Here is a 17,046-nt window from a genome sequence, read left to right as displayed (position 1 = left end):
AGTCCTTTACATTGCTTGAACTTCTGCCTTCAAAGCTAAAGCCACAATAGTGAAAACTCTGCCCCTCATACATAATCCAAGATACAAAGGAAAAATCCTCAATAATCCCCAGATCTGAGATTTTCTCTCCTCTCTCCTACAACTCTAAATTCCTATTACAGTAGTGCTTTTAGAAGTCTAGCATTGCAGAGGAGAGCATCCCTTTATTACATTCTGCAATCTATTACTTATACTATCTGTGAAGGAATTCTTGAGAGGAAAGTTTGGTGAAGAGAAATCTGCCAAATCCAATTGCTGGAGCATTCTCATTGATTGAGATCCTTTTCTTCATATTTCTTCCACTGTTTTCCTGCAAAAAGAAATCAAAATAAATTAAGATGCAACAATAAAATCAACATGGCATTGCTGGCATTTAAATCAAATCCAATCAAATTCTATAAAATATAAATTCTCTATTGATGCCTGGGATGATTTAATTGGCCAAGAATATCATTGACGAGTGAATCTGCAATTAGAAGAGGCCTGGACCAATGAAAATAAAACTCAGAAAAATGATTTTGTTTTCAAAATTTGGAGCTTGATCTTCTGCCTGATTTTTGACCCAATAAATGACCAAATCTGTCAATGAAATCTCCTCAGAAATATTCTCCTTGATTTTCTCTTTCCAATGAGCCGTCCTGGACCTCATTTGGCCAAGTAAAATTCATTCTATGAGCTTCCAAAGTTGATGAGTCAAATCTGGCATGAATCTGGAAATTCTGTTGCTGGGCTAAAAATTAAAATATTTAATTAAAAATCTAATCCTAAATTAGAATTTTAATTAATTATAAATTAATTGTTAATTATAAACTAAACTAATTATTAATAACCTATTTATTAATTTAACTAACTGATATCTAATTAGCGATTTATAAGCAAATTTAATCTAATTAAAAACTAATCAATCTTAATCTAAATGATATTTAAATTTTAATTAAATTAATTAAATATTACATATTAATTTAAATAATATAATATATTACATATTATTAATTAATTTAATTAATATATAACATATTAATATTCAAACTAATATTAAAAATATATAATAACCTACACTACTTTTTATTCACTCCACTTATTCCATATTACTCACACGTTATTACATAAGCCACTTTAAAACCATGAATGGAGATAAAAAGTCAAACCTTGACTTATCGCATCGGAGGAGGAGTGGTGTCGGGGGCATATAACTTATGTCAAATAATAACTCCCGATGCGATTCAAATGATTTTGAACATTTAGTTAATGCTCCCATGCCTTATGAAGCCATCGCATATCGGCCATCGGGAAGGAGAGGGGATATCGAGGGTTTGCAAAATGTGTTGCGAACAAAACTTCTGACCTTATCGGTGTGTATCGGGGGTTTGCAAAATGTGCTGCGAAGAAAGCTTTTAACCCTATGGTGTGTATCGGGGGTTTCTAAACTAAACTTGCCATATATGAAACTCCCGATGCGATATATATATATATATATATATATATATATATTAAATTTTAGTTTAATTAAATTAATTATATTTTAAATAATAATTAATTTAATTAATCTGAGATTTAATATTAACAATCAATTTTGATTTTGATTTTATTTTAGGAGGGTTATTGTATAAACTACAGCCACTCTTAATAAAAGTAAAAATAAAAATAACTACAGCCACTTTGAAAATTTTGGGTTTTCGAGATTAATAATTGATTTAGAAATTGGAGTAAATTTCTTAAATCTCGATACTTAATGATTTGGCCGCATAACTAAAAATGAAAAATGTTAGTAAACACTCGCTACGGGTTAATATTTAAAATGAATGCCTTATTGAACTAATTTATTTACAAAATGCAATATTGTACATTTTATGCATTTTTAACCCAGGCTAGATAAATGATGAGACTTCAAAGGAGTGCCATTTTCAAACCAGTTGACCAAATGAGGCAAAACAAGCGTAAATGGGAAGCTTATAAAAAATCGATTCTAATAAAGCAATCAAAACAAGAATCTAAGGAAAACGAAAAATTAACAAAGCATAAGGAAATCAACTAAATAAAAATCCAAAAAGGTGTTTAGCCAAATTTTTTATAGAAAGGGTCCCCATTATTTGAGTTGAGCAAGTCAAAAATGGAGGGTTGTGTTTTTACCACAACAATGGTGACACACGGGAGAAGAACCAGTTATCTCTGTTTGATATGAATAAGATTAAAGTAAAAATAATTAAAGAAGATAAAATTATGCTTGAAATGCTTGACTAAGTTCATTAGTCTGAATAAAAGCAAGAATCATCTAATTGTAATTTTTCTTAAAATTCCTCATACATTAAAATATTTCAAAACTCTACATCAGTCCTTAATTAGTTGTAGAGATAAAGCAGGGGTCACGTTACATCTTAGCTTTTAAAATATACTCCTTTGTCATAGGTAGAGCTGTTGTTGCCAGCAAACATCTATAGTTTCGACAAGGTTACCTTTTAATCATAAATGATTCGAAATCCCATCTGTTTAAGAATTATTGATCTAGAGATAAATCTATTTATATATGTTTATTTTCTTTGAGTTTTTATTTTTATTTCTCTTAAAGGCCATTGTCCTGGTTTGGTGGCCAGATAGTTGACAATGCCATTCAATGGTTAAAATTGGATTGAACAAGCTAGCTCGTGATGAGACCCCTTGTCTTATAATTGTTTGCAATCATAAGCCATTACCCTGGTTTGTTTAGCAGTGTTGGTAATGTCAGCGTATTTTTCCCCTATGATCATGGTAAGCAGGCTCATGATGAGACCTCTTATCTTTTAAGTTTAAATATATTTCTCGATTACACTCTAGAAAAATAAAACTCTTTGGGACAGGGAGAATCATTGACTCTTTAAGGGTTAAGAATGACAATTTCAAAGTTGAAGGTGCTTTGCTGTAAAGTGTCTTTACTTGGTTAAAAATAACTTTTCTTGATTGATAATAGAACTCTGAAAGATCCTAATGAAATTTGAAATCTCAAAATGATTACAATTTGATGAAAAATATTTTTTTCAGATCTTATGATACTTTGCCAACTTCTCTTGATTAGTAATCTCTTCCTTAAGTATGTCTACCTTTATAATAAGAAAATCAAACTTCACTAAGAGATTTAAGAAAAAGCTAATAGGTGACTATTAACAATTTTTCTCCACGTATCCTGACCATTGTTAGGTAACAAAAAGAACTTCCATATAAATCACGGCAAAGTCACCAAAATCAAAACTGAAAACCAAAAGAAAAGAAGTCTTATGCTAAAGTGAGAAAAGAAATCAGCAAACAAAATTAAAATGACAAAGTCTCTAAAAATGGAAAGGAAAATCCAAGTTTCGCAAGATAAACTCAAACAAGAATGTTTATACCAATGTCTCCAACAATATGAAGAAAAAGAAAATAAGCATGTAATCATTCCTTCTTATGTTGAGATTTAGAAAAACATACCTTGCAGAGTTGTGAATGCTTTAGGCTTTTAGATAACAGTGATTGTAAAATTCAGCCACAATGAATAATTTCTGTCTGATATTAATTTTCTTGTTTCAAAGCATCATCTTAATTGTTTTCTAATAAAAGGAATGCTTAAAGAAACAAACTAAAGGTTCAGAAACTTCCTGGTGTAGCTGTTTCAACGAAGATTATCGCTGCTTCATGAAATTAAGCCAGGAGAAGAGTATGGACTTCGAAAATATGATCTGGCAGAGGATTGAAAGCTTTAAATGGAGAACTGCAAAACAGATTTTTTATATCAGCAAAAACAAAACTGAAACTAAAGTAATGAAATGGAAATTAATGAAAGTGGGTACATGAATCTTACTATTGGATAGTTGCTTTTGATCTTACCTGAAAGGTATCAGTTTCTTCAAACTAGCTGACTTCTTATTTTAATTAACATTAAAAACATGAAGAAGTCAAACTAACCAAAATCATATAACCCAAAATCATTATTTATTTTACTTACACTAGAGTAAGCAGTAAAATGTAAAAATGGAATGCTTGGTGCTCAGGGGAGTTGAAATTTAAACAAATGAATCAGAAATGAGAATGAGAATTTGCAGTAATGAATGTTTCTCAAAGTATGAGAAATTGAAATGATTTTTGTATGCTGCAAATTTGTCATCAATTGCCTTTTTCCCATAGTGGTTACCCAAGCTCGTTTTAACACATCGCCTCATCGGATGATCCACACAACATGTTTATTCACCATGCTTGAATTTTAATTTGCAAAAATTCACTTTTATTGCTATGCCATATATTGATTAAATGTTAACGGCTTAGAGGCATGCATTGGAAGTTCTCGCATCAAAGGTTGTAACGGCGAATCACCGGTATGAAAATATGCGATGAGAAGTTGTGCTATGAGATGGAGCGATCACATCATTAAAGAAATATTATATTGGGGGTCGGGACATATTTACACTGTGCTTCCCACATAGCGCATCACACATCGCAGAATCAGAGATTTGATGTAAGCATAAATAACAATGCGACGAAGCGATTGCGATATCGGCGATTGGCAAACTTTTGGTACCCGATGTAACACGATATGATTCTTGCGATGCCGATATGCGATGAATGACGTGGCTAATCGGCGATCGGCAATCGGCGCAATCGACAATCTTAAGCACATGATGTAACAATATTTGATATGCCGATATGCGATGAAGAGTGGACCCGATAGATTTATGATGATATTTTAATAACATATCGGATCCAAGACATCGACCCTTTAAAATTATGTTCCTACCATTATTGCGATTAAATGGACGCGATATTTTTTAAACTTGATTTGAATTTCATATCGGGTCCGGGATTATGTGTTCATCGCAATATCGGTAAAGCCGATTATTGGTGATTCACAATAATGGAAGTATACTTTGACTGCAAAGCTCTGACATGCGAAATGCGATATGGCATATAAGTAAGATAATACATCGGAGGTATTTTATGAACAATTTGTTATCAAAAGAAATGCTAAGAACTACTTCCGATGAAATCTTATGATGCGAATGGTCTTATGATATTCCTTGAAATTTCAATTGTGTTTTCTAAGTGAATAAAAGCAAAGTTAAAAAATGCTTAAATTCTAATGAATCAAAAGTAAAATTTCCCTGCACCTGTTGCAAATTTGAAATGGGTTTACTGCTTACTTCAAGTTTTTGAAAACAAATGAAAACCTGTAAATAAAACAGAACACGAATCAAAAATAAACTAAGGAAAAGAGAGACTAATAAGAGATGAGGCTGAACTTGTAAATGCGTACCTGGAAGGAAATTGTCTGCAGATTTTACCTTATGAATCTTCAAATTCTTCCTTTGATTTATCAAAAATTTTCCTTCGTTTAAAATCACCTCATTATTTATTCTAAATCTAAGTGTGTAATCAGTCTACATAAAATCTGTTTATTGATGTCCATGGATTATAAAATTTACCAGAAATAAATATGAAACTATGCTTCCCTTTCGAAGTGAAACAACAATTTATTACCTCTGCTCATTCCGAATTAATCTTGAGAAAAATCTGTATTGTTATAGTGACTGTTCAATAATACCTTTAGTAAATAAACATGATGCTTTTTACAGCATCAGATAATAAACTAAAGATTAGAATGAGATTAAGCCACTAATTGCAGAAAAATATCAAAACAGATTCGAATGTGTGCACTTGGCAAAATGGACATCCTTAAGATCAGCTTTTAGCAAATTCCGAGGAAGATAATATGAACTTCATATGATTACCGTGAAAGGTTGGACTAATTAATAATGATAGAATTAGAATTAAGCTTATCATAGACAGTCATACATTTCATGGGATAATGGGGTCATGAAGTTTTTTTTATCCTCAGATCGTTACCATATAAATTTCAAAAGAAAATCTTAGAAGGAAATCCCGAAATGAAGAAAATTGGCTTTGAGGCAATCGATACCAAGTGCAACTTTAATTGAATTTAATCAAGACATTATTCAAAATAGGCAGAGTAGAGATATCGCTATAAGAAATTTCAAAAAGGGAAAGCAAGAATTAAAATTTTCTGATAAGGAAAAATGTTTCCACTGAACATGTATGAGAATGGCTGATTGCTTTGTTTTATTTTAAATCTACAGAACTGTTGAAAATAAATTAACTACATTAAACAATTCTACTCCTATTCTAACCATGTACATGAAAATGACTAGGTATAGTCATATTTCCAGTGTAACCATTCTCTCATTTTTATTCCCGCGTTTATGTACAGTTCAAATGTTAGTAATAAAAAAGCAAATCTAAATAAACTAAGGAAAATAAATATGAAATCGGAATGTACAGTTATTGTTAGGAACTTAATTAAAATCTCTTTCTCTTGAAATTTCCTTTCCAATTGACTACCGATTGGATCATAAAAATCTGGATGGATTTCCATTAATGATTGGGAAACGTTCAAAAGAGGAGATAATAGGCTGAATTGTGGATATGAATTTTCAAATTCAAAGGCCTGGAAAAAATTATTAGTGTTATGTACCAATGTTAAGCTATTAACAATTTCCTTTGAGAGAAAAATTTCAAAATATTTTTCAAATGAATTAATGAAAAATGGATGGAAATCTTTCAAATGAAATGGAAAATTATTAATTGAATTGAATTGCTGGCCAGATTGCAAAAATACATTCTCTTGTTGACATTGCCTTTGAAAAAACAGAAGCTTTTGATGAAACATTAGCATTGATTGAAATTGAAATATTAATATCTTTTGATGCTCATGATTATAATATGAAACTTCAATTTCCCAATCGGGCAATGCATCAATTGAGTGTTTGATAATAAAGTATTCAATATGCCAGTGAAAAGTGTGAAAAAATTGAAAAATTGAATCTGAAATTAAATCTGATTTTATACAAAATAAGTGAGGAAATAAAAATAAAATGAAATCACTATTTTTACAACTAATGTTACATCACAATTGGGATTGTTTTGAAATGATTTCATTTTCACAAGGATTGGCCAGAATTATGGAATTTAAATAATTTTGAATTCCAACTTGTGAATTAGAAAACGAATTATGAGTAGGGATGAGAGCTTGATATGAATATGAATCATAAATTGGAATGTTTTCTTGAATAGTGAAATCATGAAGATAATTTGCTACTCTAAAATGAGGATTGGTTGAAATAATTTCTAAATTGAAGCGTTCCTCATCCTCAGATGTTATTTGAATTTTATCATGAGGATTCTCTTGAGAAGAATAGAAATCAACATCCTCAATGTCAGAGTAATCATCATAAATGACCTCACAAAATTGTCTGGAATTCCCTTCGATTTCATCCAATATACCAAAACAAGGAGGAACAAAAATCTCATGTTCATTAGTGGCAAAAGAATGATCAATTATTGTTTCTTTATCTTGATAAAAATTTAATGGTAATTCATTTAAATCATCCTCTTTAATTTCTGAAATATCATTGATACCAAGAGGGGAAAAATTACTATCATTAAAAATATTAGGATAAAGGGAAAAATGTGAACCTAAAACAATGCATTTGAAATTGTCTCTGCTTGAAAGCTCTTGTGCATTATGCTCATTGTAAATTTCAGATTGCAGATCATTCCTTTGCGTGCGTATGCTTTCTTGAAGAACGCTGCTTTGCTTCTCTGATTTTGGCATTTGCTCATCATGGAGAAATTCAGAAATTTGTACAGCAGTTTGCATTTTGATTGCTGGTTGTACTTGCTGATTTGCGATTTGATTTTCCGAATTTACTTCAAAGTAGCTTTCAGATTTCAAGGCGGCTTTTTCTCCAAAATTGTTGTTGTTGTCTTCTTGCATTTGAATAGAAATATTTTTCAAGCTTTGTGAAACCACTTCATCACAATTTATTTGCACATCCATATTGGGATTCTCATTTATATTAGAAGGGGATGAAACAAAGCTTGAATTAATTTCATATGGAATGGGAATGGTTGGAAGAGAACAAATATATTCAAACCAATCTAATGATTCTTCTTCCATAGGTTTATCTTCGTCTTTAAATCTTAAGCAATTCAAATGAAATCGCATATTAAAATCATTAACAGACTCATTTTTAAACCTTCGTAGATATTCAATTTCTTCACATCCCTGTTCATAATCATAGCTGTCAAATTTACAAATGAAAATTGTAACAAATTGATCCCAGTTGTGGATTGAAGCAACTGGAAGAGTTCTACACCAGCTTCTGGCTTTTGCCGCAAATGTGAGAGTAAAAATTCTGCATAAAATGTCTTCATCAATTCCTTGAAAATCGTGATTTGAAACATTTTGAATAAATTGAAAGACATGGTTAAAAGCAGAAGAATTTCTCTTACCATTAAACTTTGCCTGAGACAAGAGTCTTACCACTTCGGGTGGAGTATTGGAAGATGCACGTCCATGGATACAACTCCAAATTGGAAGTTTAAGAGGAGCCATAAACAAAATGTTAAAATTGAAAAGACTCCAATAGACAAATTTCTCAGGCCCTCCTTCTAGCGCCAAAAATGTTGATGTCTCGAAAATCGCTGCAACAATATTGGGGGATAACCACCCGGTCCGGACCTTAAAGCAGCTCCTTTTCCGTTTGGTGTGGTGGCTCCGACTGGTTTAACTAGGTCCAGTTACCTTCTCTCTATTGCTATTGGTTTATGATGTATCTTTACATACCAATAGACAGGGATATCAGATCACTTCTTCTTGCTGATCAGGCAAGAGAATGACCCTTAAGCTGATTTGGGTTCAACCAAGCCACAACTAAAGTTTTGCCTCTTTGAGGAGAGGACTTAAAAGAATGTAGAGTTTACTCTAAATGCAAGCTTATTCTATGATGCAAGCAAAAGAAACTAATCTAAATCCTATCTTAATTAGGAAGATATAGATCTAACCCAACTAAGAGCAATATAATTAAAGTATTGGGATTTACATATGTCTCGTTTATAATGAATATCTTTTTTCTCGTTAATACTATGCTATTCTATTATATACATGAACAGGAAAACAATTACAGTCATTGAGTCATACTGCCCAAGGCCATGGATGGCACTTTGGACTGGAAGTTACCAGAAAGAGCAGCCCACGCAGGGGCACCGCAACTGAGACAAACCGCCCGTGCAGGGGCTTTAAACCATAGAAGAGTTATCAGAGCCAAAATTGACCACCCACGCAGGGGCTCAAAAAGGAAAAAGGAGACCTTCAGTAGGAGCCCGCGCAGGGGCTTCAAAAACCATTCAAAAACAGCAAACATAAACAGCATAAACATAAACAGTAGGCCTAAGCAGACATAGCATAACATGGGTGAACCTGAGCAGCGACGCTGAGCAAGAGGACGGCTAATCGTCCGGCTCCTCCTCGATAATTGGGTACCAACCATAGTCTTCAGGAAGAGGGTCCGGTTCTTTCTTGTCCTCCGCTGGAGAAGGCGCTGCCTGAGACGGAGGTGGACTAACAGCCCGTTCTGGAGCAGCCTCTGGCGAACCCTCGACGTCCCTTGAGCTTCCTGCCTGGTGCTTCTTCTTGCTGGGGTGATCCTCGCTCTCCTCCTTCGGTTCTGCAAGGAAAAGGACCGAGACATGGGCGTTGATGCGGGAATTCTCCTGGGGGCTACTGAAAGAGAAGACAGCCGTGCCAAACGCAGGTAAAGGCTCCGAGTCCAGTTCTGGGCTTCTAGAGTCCAAGAATTGGCTCGCTTGAATTGGATGGGCTTCAGCAACTCTGTGGCAGAGGCAGCGACAGCAGCGAGATTGGGGTGGCGCCTCGGAGGGGCGTGAAGACCCGCCTCGGCTAGTGCCTCGACGGCTGAGAAGGCGCTGTCGTGGCCTAACCATTTTCCCACAGACAACCGGAGGGAAGAACAGAACAGAAAGGGAGGAATTGGGGAGACTGAAGCGCCCGCCACCCGCTTTTTCCGCCTGGAAGCCGCAGTAACTTGACAGAGGAATGGCGTGAGCAGTAGCTCCGCGAACCATAAACACAACAGACGCACACTTCCTAATCCATGAACCAGGCTCCAGATTCTGGGCTCGAACCAACATAATGCAATCCACCCCCTCACCATTTTTAACCTCCTCAGCGAATTCTCGAATTTTACAAGCCATAACTGCGCTCTGAGAACGCATCTGAACCCCGGACAATGCATTGAAATGCCGTCCCAGTACCCATGCTTATAATCTTCGGCGGCGGAGCGCATTGAATGCCTGTCTCAGGCATGAGGCCACACATGGCCTCCATGTGGCTCCCCTCCTTCGGTCATGGTGTCACCCGCATCGGGGAGGCAACATCTCTTTGGACCAGCCTATTGATGAGCCCCAAAAATGTACAATTATTTGGGCTCATTCAACCTCCTAATTTGACTTAGTCCACCATTCTCATTTGTTTATTGCATGTTTTTGATTATTTTTATGTTAATAGAGTGAATTTGGTTAGTCATTATGCCAACAAGTCTAATGGGTGCTTTGTGTAGCCTTTTTGGTCAACTTGGAGACAAATTTGAAGGTCTTAATGAGCACTTGGTAGCCAAATTCGTGGGAGAACAAGCTAGAGGATTTGTAGGAAGGTGTTCCCCTCATTTATGGGCCCTTACCTTGAATTCTCCACCATCAGCTCGGAGTTCAAGGGCCACCGAATCAATCAGCTCAAGGGTAGCCAAGCAAGTCAAGTTGGATTGCTGTTAACTACAAGTCTTGGGCAGCCAAGTCCCTAAATTTTAGGAGGACTGTTGGGTCCTCAAATTGTATAAATAAGAGGGCTTAAGACCTCATTTCAGTTAGTCATTTTGGGGAGCTAGTTGGTAGTCATTTTGTAGCTAGTTGGTAGTCATTTTTGTAGCTAGTAGTTAGTCAATTTGGTTTTGCTCTTTGTAAGCCAGTTTTGGCATGACATTAGATTTTTGATTATGAATAAAGGCAAGCAGATTTGGATCTAATTCGGAGTTTTTAAGGGAGCTATAGCTCTCAGGTTAGGGCCCAACCTGAGAGCAATAGACCTCCTCTGTTTTGTAGTGTTATTTGCCTTTCATTCCAGCACTTTGTTTCTTTCCTTTGACATGCAATTCGAAAATACAATCTGCTGATTTGGTTTTTATGTGATTAAGTAGGATTAGCTTATGGTTAGATTTCTTTCAGTTGCTTAGATCAGAATAGGAGAGTTGTAACTCATTGGAACTCCAGAAAAGGTTGAGAGGACCTCACTGCCATCTCTGTTAGAGATTGGGGTGTAGTCCATATCAACCACCAAAAAGAACGCAGTCTTTTACTTCCATGCAAGCTGCAACATAGTCATTTTCATTGAAGATCCATCCATGCACTTTCGATCCTGAACCATACTTCTTCATTTCCACTCCATGCACAGCTTCTTTTCTCGGTTTTACATTGCTGTTCATAGGTTTAATGGCACAAGTATCATAGGTTAATGAATTCTCGTTTTGGTGACATTCATAAGTAATTTATTTTATTTACACTGCTCCATACCCTTCTACTTCCTCTTTCTCCTTCTTAACCTCTCCTCAAGTCACCTACTCGACCTCTGTTCAGCTCGTTCACCTTCCAACTCTTTCATTGCCCACGTAGCTTCATCCTTTTGACCTTTTGTTGATCCCATCATTCTATCCACCAACCACTTCGTGCACTCATTCTCTGTCCTATTTCTCTACCCCTGAGTCATCACAAGCTCCATCTCCACCTTACCTATCCACCCATACCACTCCATCACCTCACCATCACCTAAAACTCCCACGGTCGACCATCCTGTAGAATTTCACAGACTTCCTGTAGAACCCCTGAGTTTCCTGTAGGATCCCCTGCAGACTTCCTGTAGAAGCCTGCAAACTCAGTTGCTGAGCATCCGAACGTGGTATACTTCTGTGGACTGATGCTAGAGACCCTCTGGGACCTCCCCTAGCCATCCTGACCTTGCCCATGCTTTCCTTCCATTTGAACCGCTCCTGCACAGTCAAACCCTAATCAAAAGCACCATCACAATAAATCCAACCACTTAATGACAAAATACAAAAACATGTCTTTTCAGATGAAAATAGCTTAGATTCATGTATTTCAACTCACTGCAAGTAATGGCATCATTGGTAGAAGTTTCATTCACATTTTTGCATTGTAAGGGTCAAGCTAGTTAAATTAGGGTTTATTAGGGTTTCCATGCTTTGTTGGCTTTCAATTTCCTTTTTGCAAAGTAGGTTAGCTTCCTTCAAGATAGATTTCATCCATCACTCATAAAGCTTCTTCTGAGAGCATATAGAAGTTGGCTTGAGCCCTAGCGGACTTGTGCCAGCTGACCAAGTGACAGCTGCGACAAGAGCTAGTACTTGTGCATACAGCACCGTCGCTTCCAAGTTTGTACGAACTATCGGGTTGATAAAATTAGAGATAGGGAGCTCCAGGAGTTGTAGCATTATTGCTACAATACTGGAGCCCACCACCTATCAAAGTCTTGAGCCTGGGCATTATTTGGTATAATGGCTGTGGTTCCAGAGAGGAGAGTGTGTTCATTATCTGATCCTATGTTAGCTAAGAGGTCAGTGACCTTGTTGCCCTCTCTTTTTGTGTGATTGAAGGTGAGGGCTCTGTTGCTACGGAGAGCTTGTTCGATGGCTTCTAGGCGGGCTGCGAGCCTCCAGCTGTCTGCGATTTTTTTTGCTTGTGATCCGTTTTGCATTCTCTTGGCCATGTTTATGAGAATCTGAGAGTCTCCTTCCACGATCAAGGGTTGGAGATTGAGATTCCAAGCGAGAAGGAGCCCTTGCCATAAGCCTTCCAGTTCAGCCGAGTTGTTGGTGTCCCAACCCAAGTATCCGAAGTATATCTGTAGGGGAGTGCCTTCATGATTCCTGAGAATACCTCCAAAACCTGCCTTGCCAGGGTTACCTTTGGAGGCCCCATCAAAATTGAGCTTATAAGAATGCTTAGGAGGGGCAATCCAAGTGCCTTTGTTTGTGTTGCTATTTTTGGAGGTGCTGATCTTGTGAAGATTCTGAGGTAGGAGCAGTTGCCAGTTGCTTAGAATGCCTTTCTCGACGTCTAGAGATGGAAGATCATCCTGGCTCCAGGAGTGGAGCATCAGCGTTTCGTTGAGGTTCCCACGGAGTCTGGTCCAGATGTCTTCGATCGTTGAGCGCTGATTTTTGAATATACGTTTATTCCTTATAAGGATTCTGTGGCCACTGTCTTAGGGAGTTGATTATGTCGTTCTCTGTTCTGCATCTTTTTTGACATCTGAAGCTAGCCTTTTCCCATAGCTGATTTGCGAGGGGGCAGGTGTCCAGGAGTTGTTGGAGCGTTTCCTCATTTTGATTGCAATTGGGATAGATCGATGGTCCATGAAAATTTCTTCTTCTTAGCTTGTCCCAGGTGAGGATTATTTTGTGGCTAACCAACCATAGGAAGTAAGAGACTTTGGGCTAGGATCTAAGACCCCATATTTTGCTCCAGATAGGATCAGAAGGGGTGGTAATGTTGCATAAAATCTTATAGGCCTCAGAAGTAGTAAAGTCACCCTTTGGTCTGTATCCCCATCTTAGGATGCCATTTCCTTCGTCGTATCTGATGCTTCTTTTTTCGAGCTCCTTCTCCAATTCCCCGATGTCCTGTAGGTTTGTGATGGTTATTAACTGATTGCCCTGTTTCCATTTCCTGAATCCGTGCTCCGTTTCCTGTACCCAGTAATGATGGATCTTTTCTTGTTGCTGCTCCGTCCTAACGAGATCCGGGGGTGATTGAAGAACGTGGGTGAGCTTTGGCAGCTGGTTCCATGCATCAGTCCAAAATCTTGCAGTCTTGCCATTCCTGACCTCCCAAAAACTGTGCTGCTGAATTATCTGGAAGTGTTGTTTGGCTGCGTTCCATATTAGCGAACCTTTTTCCGCGGGGGTGAACCTAATGAGCTCCTCTTGAGGTCTGTTATTAGCGTATTTAGCTGTCCAGATTCTTGCCCAAGGTTTTTCTGGATTTGTGATCCAGTGCCACCATATTTTGGCACTCATGATGGAGTTGCTGTGCTCCGGATCTCTCAGACCAATACCTCCTTTGTCTTTGGGCAAACAGACTGTGGGCCATTTGACTAAAGCCCATTTACGATTAGTTGCTGAACCGCCCCATAGAAAATTGCGCTGAAGATTCCTGATTCTTTTTAGAGCCCATTTGGGCGCAGCCAGGATAGAGAAAAGATACAGAGGCATTGCCTGAAGGACAGACTTAATGAGCACTACCCGGCTGGCAAGATTGAGAGATCTGTGCGTCCAAAGGTTAAGCCGAGATTCAAGCTTCTCAATGAGGGTTCGCCAGGAGGAGTGCTTTATAGCTGAGGCAGTGAGGGGGGCTCCGAGGTATTTGGAGGGAAGGGAGGCTGTGGGAAAGCCAAGGATTCGAGCAACCGCCGTTTTAACAAAAGGAGGCGTATGAAAGAAGAAGATCTGCGATTTGGTACAGTTGACATCAGTTCCTGAAGCTTCAGCAAAGTCATTGAGTAGGGATTTGAATCATGTGGCTTCCTAGACCGAAGGATATCCAAATAGCATGGTATCATCAACAAATTGCTGATGAGAGGTAGCTGGGGTATTGTGAACTATAAGGCCTTTGAGACGGTTGGATTGTAGGGCATGTTTGATGTGACGGCCAAGCCCTTCTGCCATGAGAACAAAGAGGAAAGGGGATAGGGGGTCCCCTTGCCTAATTCCTCTAGATGGTTTGAAGGGGCGGGAAGGGATCCCATTCACAAGAATGGAGAATTGAGTGGAATTAATTAAGCTCATGATCCAGCGAATCCACATAGAACAAAAACCAAAAGCCTTTAGCATTTGCTGAATGTAAGTCCAGCTGAGTTTGTTGAAATCTTTAGAGAGATCCAGTTTCAGAAGCATACCTGCCTGTTTTGATTGTTTGAGAGAGTGTATTATCTCGTGCGTGAGGAGGATGCCATCCATGATCTGTCTTCCTTCTACGTAACCCGACTGTTCCGGAGATATGAGCAGGGGTAACAGTGGCTTTAGCCTGTTAGCAATTACTTTGGATATCACTTTGTAAATGACATTACAAAGTGCAATCGGCCTGTATTTGTCGGGAGTGATTGAGTCCTCCTCTTTTGGGATCAGGGCAATGAAGGTGGAGTTGAGAGAGGGAAGCAGCCAATGGAGAGCTCTCGATTCTTCAACAATTTGCCAGACTTCCTGTTTTATCATCTCCCAGAAAGTGTGGAAGAATGTGGTGGTGAATCCGTCCGGTCCAGGGGCTTTTCCTTCCTTAAGCTGGGACATTGCCTCGTCCACCTCCTGAAGCTGAATTGGGCGAAGAAGAAGCTCATTGTGTTCCTCTGTTATTATCCTTGGCACATTGTTAGTAATCCTTTCAATTGCCTGTCGCCTATCTCCCTCCGGCTCTTGAAAGACCTGATTAAAGTGCTGGAGAAATTCCTCCTCGATTTCCTCATGCATTTCTACTTTTTCCCCTCCTTGCTTTTGGATGAATGGAATGCTGTTGTGCATTCTTCTTTGAATAGTAGTTATGTGGAAGAATTTGGTATTGCGTTCCCCCTCCTTCAGCCATATTATTCTGGATTTTTGCTTCCAATACACTTATTCTTGCTTCTGCCTTTCCTCAAGCTGTCTATGGATACGTCATTCCTGTTCCAGGGTCACTTCTGTGTGTCCCCCTGTGGTTACTCTTTGTTGGAGGTCCATCAGTTCCCAATTTATATCTTGTTGCGCTTTGAAGATATCTCCAAAGGTTTCCATGTTCCAGCGCTTTAAGTGATTTTTTAGGAACCTAAGCTTCTGTTGGAATTTATACATCTTAGATCCTTCTGGTGGGATAAAGGAGGTCCATGTAGTTTTAACAAAGTCTTTAAACTCGGGATGCGAGAGCCAGAATCCTTCAAAGCGGAAGGGCCTCCTGGTAAGATCGCCTGGTCTTTGCCATTGGAGGGTAATCGGCCAATGGTCCGAGCCTGTTTGAGGAAGGATTGCCGCTGTGATATCTCCTCCTAGGTGAACCGCGTTATCAGAGATAAGGAAGCGGTCTAGCTTGGAAGCGATTTGATGTTTTCCCGCTCTGCGGTTACTCCATGTGAAGGTTCCATTGCAGAAAGGCAGGTCTATGAGGGAGGTGTTTTGAATGAAGTCCTTGAAATGGGTGTTTTCTTGCTCCAATCTGTTTCGCCCCCCAATCTTCTCCTCTAGCTTGGTGATCATGTTAAAGTCCCCTCCGATGATCCAGAGTGGGTGCCTTCTGTTGTTGTTCAAAGCCTCTATGGTATCTAGAAGCGCAATTTTGCTTCCTGTGTCCTGCGGGAAATATACATTTGATAAGTTTCCATGGATGTTCGTGCCTAAGATGTGGAATGCTGCCTGTATGAGATGATGAGACGCATGTAAATCTGAGAGATTTAACTCTTGATTATTTCATGCAATGGCTAATCCTCCTGAAGCTCCAGAGGCATCTACTACTACCGAACGACATCCTGGCCATGCTTTGGAGAGAATGCTACCTAATGTAGATCCATTGCATTTGGTTTCCTGGAGAAAGCATAGTTGCGGCTTTTCCATTTTAATCATGTTTTTTAACATTCTTAGTTTCCCTGGGCTATTGAGCCCTCTTAAGTTCCATGATACAAGCTTCATGGTTCAACTATTTGCAGAGGGTTTATAGTACTTTGTCAATTTTGCATACCTGCCTCAGTCTACCAGGATTTTCCCAATCTCGATCGTTCTTTGTAGATCTGTTCTTCGTCCTCTCTTTTTGGTTTCTTTTGGTGGGTGGTTTCCATCCCACTGGCTTCCTGGTTGGATACCTAGTTGCTACTGCTGATATGCTCTTGAGATGACCACTTCCAGCTTGCTGAGTTGGGTTCCAGATATGCTGTCATATGCTTTCTGTTTGCATGCTAGCTCAAGTTCCAGTATATCTAGGCCATGCATATCTATGCTTTCTGGTTCTTCTTCCATATGTTGCACTTGACTGCCTTCTTCCACAAAGATCTCTGAGTTAGCAGGGGGGTCTAGCTTTCCATCGATTTCCATGTCCTTGTCTTTC

At 38.3% G+C, this 17,046-nt stretch overlaps 1 protein-coding gene across 1 annotated transcript; it reads right to left on the bottom strand.

The window, feature by feature from the left end:
• Positions 1-13,421: 13,421 nt before the first annotated feature.
• On the bottom strand, positions 13,422-15,449 carry LOC149199494 (uncharacterized). The gene is made up of 2 exons (XM_089400592.1): positions 14,882-15,449; positions 13,422-14,461 (listed from the first exon to the last, which is right to left on the bottom strand). Exons 1-2 carry the CDS (start codon positions 15,447-15,449, stop codon positions 13,422-13,424), a joined length of 1,608 nt encoding a protein of 535 aa, XP_089256718.1.
• Between the last annotated feature and the right edge of the window lie 1,597 nt (positions 15,450-17,046).

Source organism: Pinus tabuliformis, chromosome 2_1 (assembly GCF_031772625.1).
Source record: "Pinus tabuliformis cultivar Carrire ecotype Pingquan chromosome 2_1, CPIR1, whole genome shotgun sequence".
In the NCBI taxonomy this organism is placed as follows: domain Eukaryota; kingdom Viridiplantae; phylum Streptophyta; class Pinopsida; order Pinales; family Pinaceae; genus Pinus; species Pinus tabuliformis.
Note: the sequence above shows the minus strand (reverse complement) of the source record. Positions and strands in the feature narration are given on the sequence as shown.